Source organism: Lepidochelys olivacea (genome assembly GCF_965140295.1).
Source record: "Lepidochelys olivacea isolate rLepOli2 genome assembly, chromosome: 17".
Taxonomy (NCBI): Eukaryota; Metazoa; Chordata; order Testudines; family Cheloniidae; genus Lepidochelys; species Lepidochelys olivacea.
In genome coordinates, this window is record NC_140427.1 from 3,608,098 (window position 1) to 3,617,097 (window position 9,000).

Here is a 9,000-nt window from a genome sequence, read left to right on the forward strand (position 1 = left end):
CACTATTGTTACAGTAATCTTGTGATTCTTGTAATTGATAGATCCTAAGATTTCTTACTTTGTGTGTTTGACAACACTACATATAGTTGGTGGTTCCCATTTTGTAGGAGTCTCACATATCACCAGGGGAGGGAGAGATTGAAAAAATGTGATAGTTAGTAAAACCACCTAACTGGCAGGGAAAGTCAGGGGCCTCTTTAGTACCTGGTTTCAGAGTAACAGCCGTGTTAGTCTGTATTTGCAAAAAGAAAAGGAGTACTTGTGGCACCTTAGAGACTAACCAATTTATTTGAGCATAAGCTTTCGTGAGCTACAGTTCACTTCATCGGATGCAGTGATGCGGTGAGCTGTAGCTCACCGATGAAGTGAGCTGTAGCTCACGAAAGCTTATGCTCAAATAAATTGGTTAGTCTCAAAGGTGCCACAAGTACTCCTTTTCTCTCTAGTACCTGAAACTATTTAAATAGATTCAAGATTCTTTCCCTTTAAAATAAGTGTAGATAAACATGACTTTCACTAAAACTGGATGTGTGATAACTTCCCTTCTATTTGAGGGATATGTCTCTATCAGTTACAGCGTGAACTAATTTGCAGCAATAACAATGCAAGATCCATTTAGTTTGATTTATCTTTTTGTCTGCAGGCCAACTCCAGTGGTATATGTGAATGTTAGTCAAGGACACTCTGAGAACAAGGAGTTCCTTTCATGTAGGTACAAAGTTAATAACATCGATGTAGCTGGATTTTTTAGGGCCAACTGTTCACCCTTTCTCATGTGCATTTGCTTTCGTAGATCAATGGGGAAAACCGCTTTGGAGCTCAAATTACGTTACAGATTTTGGTTCCTATCAGCATACAAAAGAATCGTATTACAAACACAAAAAATATAACACCACCACAGGTATTTTTTTTTTTTAACTTTTTCAACGTGCAATTCCTGTTCCACAGACTTTCAGGAGAGCAGGTTTAGACCCTTACTGATAAATAAAGGTAAGATTGTCGTGGAGGTTGTGGAATCTGTGATCTCCAGCAACCTCCGTGACATTGGGAGCCCCCACAGCTGACCAGCTGCTGCAGGCATCAGGGGACCCAGCAGCAGCCCAGCCTCCAAGGACCCTCTTGCAGCTGCAGGTAGCAGGACCCATAACTGACTGGCTGCTGCCACTGGTGGTGACCATGGTGGTGCATGGTAGAGGGACCCAAGCTGCTCAGTGGCCATGGATGCCTCCCCAGAGCTCCCCTGCCATTATGGGTGGTGGGGGACCCCCACCCCCCACAGGGCAGCAGGGGCGACTGGGCAATGGGGTCTCTGCAGCTCCCAGCCACTGCGGGGGGTTGGGAGGGACACAGAGACAGGGTGCTGAACCCTTCTCCCTCCCCATTTTGTCAGGGATGTTTTTAGTAAAAGTCAGGGACAGATCACAGCTTCTGTGATTTTTTTGTTTATTGCCCATGACCAGTCCATCACTTTTACTAAAAATATCCATGACAAAATCATAGCCTTACTGATAAAACATATTCAAGCAGGGTTTTCCTACAGCATCCAGGAGTATTTTCTCTAATTTTCTATTTCAAGGTTTACATATTGTAACCTGTCAAATTCATTCTGCTAATCTAGGAAGTTTGCCAACCTAAGAGCATGTGTTTAAAGCTGGGTCTATACAAGTGCTAATTAAAAACAAAAAACCACATTTTTTATAAGGGAATGCCTCAAATGTATTAGCAATATTAGGTCAGGTCTTCATTTTCCAATGTGAGAAATGAAAAGTAGGCTAGATTTTACTGTAGCTTATTTAAGTCATCAGTTTTAATGATCTAAAAGTGGCAAAGGAGCTTAAAGTTCAAAATAAGGACTTAACATATGTAGAACCATTTTTAATATTTCAACTGTGAAATGTTTCAATTTTTTTTTTGCAATAATGGATCTTCACTTATTTTAGCTGAACACTTAGAAATTATTCAACTCATGGACATAAGAGGTCATTTACCATCTGAAACATTGGCACATTTGGCATGGTGAAGTATTCCAAAAATACAGCAAAGGGAGTGACAGTACAAGGACATCATGTTGTGATCACTCATTCAAAGGTCCATTTCGATCAGTGGAAAAGGCTGCTATTGAGCAGAACATCACTTGCAGAGGTAAAGTTCAGGACTTCTCTGTGGAACTTTCGGAGCTGTTTATGTATGCCTTTCAAGGCAGAGGATGATGATAGCTTTCTTTTGTAGTTTACCTCTTTCAGAAGTTTATCTGCCAAATAGTGCAGCCACAGGACGTTGCTATGGGGGTGATAGTCAGCCCAGTTGTTGGAATTCTCTTCTTTCATCTGCCTATAGATATCAAACTGGTAGTCACCTCTTCCTTGGAACAGCTCTTTGTCAGTAGAAATATCACAGAAGACCGTTAACCCATCTTTCTCCATCCTAGACAGGGTGTAATCTATGATGTTCACATGAATTCCTTTCGTGGGGATTGTATAAACTGCTCCATTCAAAGTATAACGGAGCTCTTTCAAGTTGGTTTTCTTCACCAGAATATTCCCCCAATGCAAGTCTCTGTGCTCAAAGTACAGTCCCTCCTCTGCCACAGCCAAGGAAGCAGTAACTTGATGCAGCAGGCTTTTTGCTGTTGCCACTGAATTTAGCTGATTCCTCATATTCTCCAAGTTATTGCCTCCAAATTCAAATTCCAGGATCATGAACAGCTGCTCTTCTCCAAACAGGTCGGGCCGGTCATTTTCAGATCCATTCAGTTCATGATATTTGTCCCAGGCTTTCAGAAGATGCTTGGGATATGCCCCCTGGACACAGTGCACAGAGTACAAGTCAATGAACCCTACAGTCCTGTGTTCTACCTCCTGAGATAAAAGGCTGAGCTCCTTTGAGATTATCATCTCTGGCAAGATCTCACTGAAGCTCTTCTGAGCTTCTCCATTGACCCTCTCAGTCCCCTCAACAGGAATGATTTTTAAAGCCACAGCTCCTTTCTCACTGTTCGTTTGGAACACCTCCCCAAATACTCCTTCCCCAATCTTCAAACAGTTCTTCATCTTATCTGGGGGAATACATTCCTCAAAGGAGATAGGACCCTCCTGCTGGCATTCCCCATACACCTTCTCTGCATCTGTAAGCATCACCTCCAGAACAGAATGGGACTTCATGGGAGTCAGCAGGAGCACGGAGGAACTGGGCCAGTTAGAGTAGCCGACACTTTGAATGAACAGGGATTTATGGTACCCTGCAAGCTGAGATTTGGAGGAAGGAGTACAAGGGATGCTGCCACAGGCACTTTCCTCAGTGGAAACTTTCTTTTTCTTGTGAAGAGAGAGAGATGCTCGAGCCCTGGCCCACCACTGGGAGTCATTAAGGAAAGAAAAGTCACACAGAAAAGACGACGACATCTCTAGGGCATTTTTCTCCATTCCTCTTTGCCTCATTTGTTCTTGAAAGAAGGAGCCATCAGCCTGCTGCCATGGAGTTTTTGAATTCTTGCGTCTGACTGGGCGGCGCCTTGCCTGTTTCCCCCATCGGCTGGAGCTGAACCCACTGATACAGGCCTTTTTACTGGTGCCTCTACCACCATCTCTGGGAATGACCTTGCTTCTTCTGGACTTCTTTTCTGAGATTACAGACAAGGCAGAGGGGGAAACTGGCTGCTGACAATCGTTTTCCCTCCAGGAGGGCCAAGCATCCAACTTCTTATTAGCAGCCAACCAGTTTGGTACCACTTGAGAGCTTAAGACCACCAAGGGCTGAAGGTGGTGTCTGCTTTTGTCTGTGCTAAGGTTCCAGCTCCTTTTCTGAGAGCTTCCTCTCAAATCATCATGTGGCTCATCAGGACTGGTATTACCTTGTACCAGGACATGGGGCTTCCCCGTAATGGGCAGTGCAGCCCCAGGACAGCTAGCACGTTTCTGCAGGCCTAGGCTAGTTTCTAGTGGGCACGGCCCCGGTGTAGTCCGCTGAGCCCTCTCTGCCTTTTGTGAGGTCAGTCTTTGGACATGATCTCTACTCACAGTTTTATGAGGGGGTGACACAGGCTGGCCCCGAGTAGGAACAGACGGTCTGTGTTTACCCGGAAATGATGAGGGAACAAGCTGGATCAAGTCCCCCTGGGCGGCTCCGCAGGGTACGAGGACACACCGGCTCTCGGATAACCGGCAAGCAGGCGGCCTCGGGGCCCCGGGGGGAGATGCTGGGCGCGCCGGCTGGCTCCGGCCCCGCCAGTCTCCCGCCAGGGGGCTGGCGCTGGGCCGCTGTGGGCCACGAGAGACCCGGTCGCCGGCCCCGGCCAGGGGCGGGGAGAAGAGCTCCAGGCTGCCCTCCAGCCCTGCCGCGGGCTCCGCCGCGCTGCTCCCCGGCGTCAGGGAGCTCAGCTCGGCCAGCAGGGGCCGGGGGGGCCCGTGACGTCGGCGGGGGGCCCGGCCCGAGGCCGCCCTCCCAGCGCCGGGGGAGCGGTTCTCCTGGCCGCCGCCCAGGATGCTCTCCTCCGCGGGGAGCGGCCGGCTCTCCGCCCCGGCCGGCGCCGGCTGCTGCGGGGTGCTGCAGAGCAGGGGGGGCCCCGCCCTGCGCCCCGGCGACGGGAGCGCCCCCCAGCGGCGCCGGCGGGTGACGTGCCTCCCCGGCGGGGTGGCGGGCGCGGCGCAGCCCTCGGCGGGGGCCCGGTTCTCCTTGGCCGGCCGCGCGCTGCCGCCCCTCCGGCGGGCGGGCCCCCGGCGCGGCCGGCGGGGGCCAGGGGGCTGGAAGTCGGGGTCCTCGGAGCCGGAGGACGAGGCGGCGGAAGCCGAGCCGGCGGAGGCGGAGCTGGAGCCGAAGAGCCGCTCGCGGTCCTGCGGCGGCGACAGCCAGGGCGCCGGGGGCGGGAGGCGGCGCAGGCCGGCGCCCCGGCGCGTGTAGGTGCGGAGCAGCCGCGGCTGGGGCCTGGCAGCCAGCTCCATGGCGCGGCCGCGCCTCAGCCAGAGCCGCCGCGCCCGCCCGCCCGCCGCCCTTTCAAACCGCGTCTCGCGAGGCCGGGCGAAGTCCCGCCCACCGGGCCGCTCCTGCCGCAGCCGCTGGCGGGGGCGAGCGCGGGCTGGGCCCGGGCTGTCGCTGCTCCGCCCCCCGGCGCCGACGGGAGAGGCGGTGCCAGGCGCCCCGGGTCCGTTGACCCTCGTCGCCCCTCGGTGCCCTGTGCCCGTCACCCCCCCGCGCCCTGTTTCCCTGACCTCAGCCCCCCGCGTGCCCGTCGCCCCTCCCATGCCCTGTGCCTGTCACCTCCCCCCCCCGTACCCTTCACCTCCCCCCCCCCGTACCCTTCACCTCCCGTGTGCCCTGTGTCCGTCACCTCACCCCCGTGCCCTGTGTCCGTCTCCCCCCGTGTCCGTCACCCCCCCCCGTGCCCTGTGTCCGTCACCTCACCCCCGTGTCCGTCACCCCCCCTCGTGCCCTGTGTCCGTCTCCCCCCGTGTCCGTCACCCCCCCGTGCCCTGTGTCCGTCACCTCACCCCCGTGTCCGTCACCCCCCCTCGTGCCCTGTGTCCGTCTCCCCCCGTGTCCGTCACCCCCCCCCGTGCCCTGTGTCCGTCACCTCACCCCCGTGTCCGTCACCCCCCCGTGCCCTGTGTCCGTCACCTCACCCCCGTGTCCGTCACCCCCCCTCGTGCCCTGTGTCCGTCTCCCCCCGTGTCCGTCACCCCCCCGTGCCCTGTGTCCGTCACCTCACCCCCGTGTCCGTCACCCCCCACCGTGCCCTGTGTCCGTCTCCCCCCGTGTCCGTCACCCCCCCCCGTGCCCTGTGTCCGTCACCTCACCCCCCGTACCCTTCACCTCCCCCCCCCGTACCCTTCACCTCCCGTGTGCCCTGTGTCCGTCTCCCCCCCCCGTGCCCTGTGTCCGTCTCCCCCCGTGCCCGTCACCCCCCCCGTGCCCTGTGTCCGTCACCTCACCCCCGTGTCCGTCACCCCCCACCGTGCCCTGTGTCCGTCACCTCACCCCCGTGTCCGTCACCCCCCCCCGTGCCCTGTGTCCGTCACCTCACCCCCCGTACCCTTCACCTCCCCCCCCCGTACCCTTCACCTCCCGTGTGCCCTGTGTCCGTCTCCCCCCCCCGTGCCCTGTGTCCGTCTCCCCCCGTGCCCGTCACCCCCCCCCGTGCCCTGTGTCCGTCACCTCACCCCCGTGTCCGTCACCCCCCACCGTGCCCTGTGTCCGTCACCTCACCCCCGTGTCCGTCACCCCCCCCCGTGCCCTGTGTCCGTCTCCCCCCGTGTCCGTCACCCCCCCGTGCCCTGTGTCCGTCACCTCACCCCCGTGTCCGTCACCCCCCCTCGTGCCCTGTGTCCGTCTCCCCCCGTGTCCGTCACCCCCCCCCGTGCCCTGTGTCCGTCACCTCACCCCCGTGTCCGTCACCCCCCCGTGCCCTGTGTCCGTCACCTCACCCCCGTGTCCGTCACCCCCCCTCGTGCCCTGTGTCCGTCTCCCCCCGTGTCCGTCACCCCCCCGTGCCCTGTGTCCGTCACCTCACCCCCGTGTCCGTCACCCCCCACCGTGCCCTGTGTCCGTCTCCCCCCGTGTCCGTCACCCCCCCCCGTGCCCTGTGTCCGTCACCTCACCCCCCGTACCCTTCACCTCCCCCCCCCGTACCCTTCACCTCCCGTGTGCCCTGTGTCCGTCTCCCCCCCCCGTGCCCTGTGTCCGTCTCCCCCCGTGCCCGTCACCCCCCCCCGTGCCCTGTGTCCGTCACCTCACCCCCGTGTCCGTCACCCCCCACCGTGCCCTGTGTCCGTCACCTCACCCCCGTGTCCGTCACCCCCCCCCGTGCCCTGTGTCCGTCACCTCACCCCCCGTACCCTTCACCTCCCCCCCCCGTACCCTTCACCTCCCGTGTGCCCTGTGTCCGTCTCCCCCCCCCGTGCCCTGTGTCCGTCTCCCCCCGTGCCCGTCACCCCCCCCCGTGCCCTGTGTCCGTCACCTCACCCCCGTGTCCGTCACCCCCCACCGTGCCCTGTGTCCGTCACCTCACCCCCGTGTCCGTCACCCCCCCCCGTGCCCTGTGTCCGTCTCCCCCCGTGTCCGTCACCTCCCCGTGCCCTGTGTCCGTCACCTCACCCCCGTGTCCGTCACCCCCCCTCGTGCCCTGTGTCCGTCTCCCCCCGTGTCCGTCACCCCCCCTCGTGCCCTGTGTCCGTCTCCCCCCGTGTCCGTCACCCCCCCTCGTGCCCTGTGTCCGTCGTCTCCCCCCGTGTCCGTCACCCCCCCCCGTGCCCTGTGTCCGTCGTCTCCCCCCGTGTCCGTCACCTCCCCGTGCCCTGTGTCCGTCACCTCACCCCCGTGTCCGTCACCCCCCCTCGTGCCCTGTGTCCGTCTCCCCCCGTGTCCGTCACCCCCCCGTGCCCTGTGTCCGTCACCTCACCCCCGTGTCCGTCACCCCCCCTCGTGCCCTGTGTCCGTCTCCCCCCGTGTCCGTCACCCCCCCCCGTGCCCTGTGTCCGTCACCTCACCCCCGTGTCCGTCACCCCCCCGTGCCCTGTGTCCGTCACCTCACCCCCGTGTCCGTCACCCCCCCTCGTGCCCTGTGTCCGTCTCCCCCCGTGTCCGTCACCCCCCCCGTGCCCTGTGTCCGTCACCTCACCCCCGTGTCCGTCACCCCCCACCGTGCCCTGTGTCCGTCTCCCCCCGTGTCCGTCACCCCCCCCCGTGCCCTGTGTCCGTCACCTCACCCCCCGTACCCTTCACCTCCCCCCCCCGTACCCTTCACCTCCCGTGTGCCCTGTGTCCGTCTCCCCCCCCCGTGCCCTGTGTCCGTCTCCCCCCGTGCCCGTCACCCCCCCCCGTGCCCTGTGTCCGTCACCTCACCCCCGTGTCCGTCACCCCCCACCGTGCCCTGTGTCCGTCACCTCACCCCCGTGTCCGTCACCCCCCCCCGTGCCCTGTGTCCGTCACCTCACCCCCCGTACCCTTCACCTCCCCCCCCCGTACCCTTCACCTCCCGTGTGCCCTGTGTCCGTCTCCCCCCCCCGTGCCCTGTGTCCGTCACCTCACCCCCGTGTCCGTCACCCCCCCCCCCCGTGCCCTGTGTCCGTCACCTCTCCCCCCGGGCCCGTCACTCTCCCGGGCCCGTCACCTCCCCCCTTCCTGTCACCCCCCCCATGCCCTGTGTCTGTCACCGTCACCTCCCCCCCATGCCTGTCACCTCCTCCTCGTGCCCATCAGCCCCGTTCTCCCCATGTGTCTCCCCTGTGCCTGTCTCCCCTTAGGTGACCCGTGCCCATCACCCCTCGGATGCCCTATGTATGTCACACACACTGTGCCAGGTGCCCTGTGTCTCTCACACGCAGTCTGCCCATCTCTGTGCTCCCTGGGTGACTTTGTCTTGCCCTCATGAGATGACGAGGCCCCTTCACTCTCAGTGTTTCCCGCAGGGCACTTGCGTCTCTGTGGGGAGATGGACCAGCCCTTCACTGGTTCCGCTCCATTGAGCCCCTGGTGACAATGGCCATATTCTGTATTGAACCAGCTAAGGCCTTCAGGCTCTCACCTCCTGGGGCAGAGAGCTGTGTCTCCAGGACTGGCTGTACAGCACAATACACGCTGAGCGGATAGCACTGTATAAACAACAGAGCACTCACCCTGAATATAGTGAGTGCCGAAATGTTGACGTAGCTTTGGCTTTATCATATAATCCAAAATAGTGTCTATAATCCATATAGTCTCTGCTGTAGTGAATTCTGGGGACTCCACTATTCTACAGTGCAGATGAGTCCTTTGTGCTCCAGGCAAATGCTTGGGGATAGCTCTCCAATACATTTGCCCCACATACTGCAAGTAGGTTGTGGTCACACATCTCTAGGTGAAGACCACCAGACCAGAGACACTTTGGAGTTCATCTCTCCTAAACTGACCAATTGGTGGAGTCGTGAGCAATCAGACCCTGAGCCTCCCTTCCTCTGCTGGTAGCTGAACATGCCACCACTACAAGTATCACCAGTCTTGGGAAGAAGGTGGCAGACAATGGGATTGGGC

At 59.3% G+C, this 9,000-nt stretch overlaps 1 protein-coding gene across 1 annotated transcript; it reads right to left on the reverse strand.

The window, feature by feature from the left end:
• Positions 1-1,838: 1,838 nt before the first annotated feature.
• On the reverse strand, positions 1,839-5,097 carry HASPIN (histone H3 associated protein kinase). The gene has a single exon (XM_084650762.1). It carries the CDS (start codon positions 4,935-4,937, stop codon positions 2,100-2,102), a length of 2,838 nt encoding a protein of 945 aa, XP_084506888.1. The 5' UTR covers positions 4,938-5,097; the 3' UTR covers positions 1,839-2,099.
• Positions 5,098-9,000: the final 3,903 nt, after the last annotated feature.

Coding starts and splice junctions, on each gene's coding strand:
- HASPIN (XM_084650762.1), bottom strand. CDS start 4,937: ATGGAGCTGGCTGCCAGGCCCCAGCCGCGGCTGCTCCGCACCTACACG.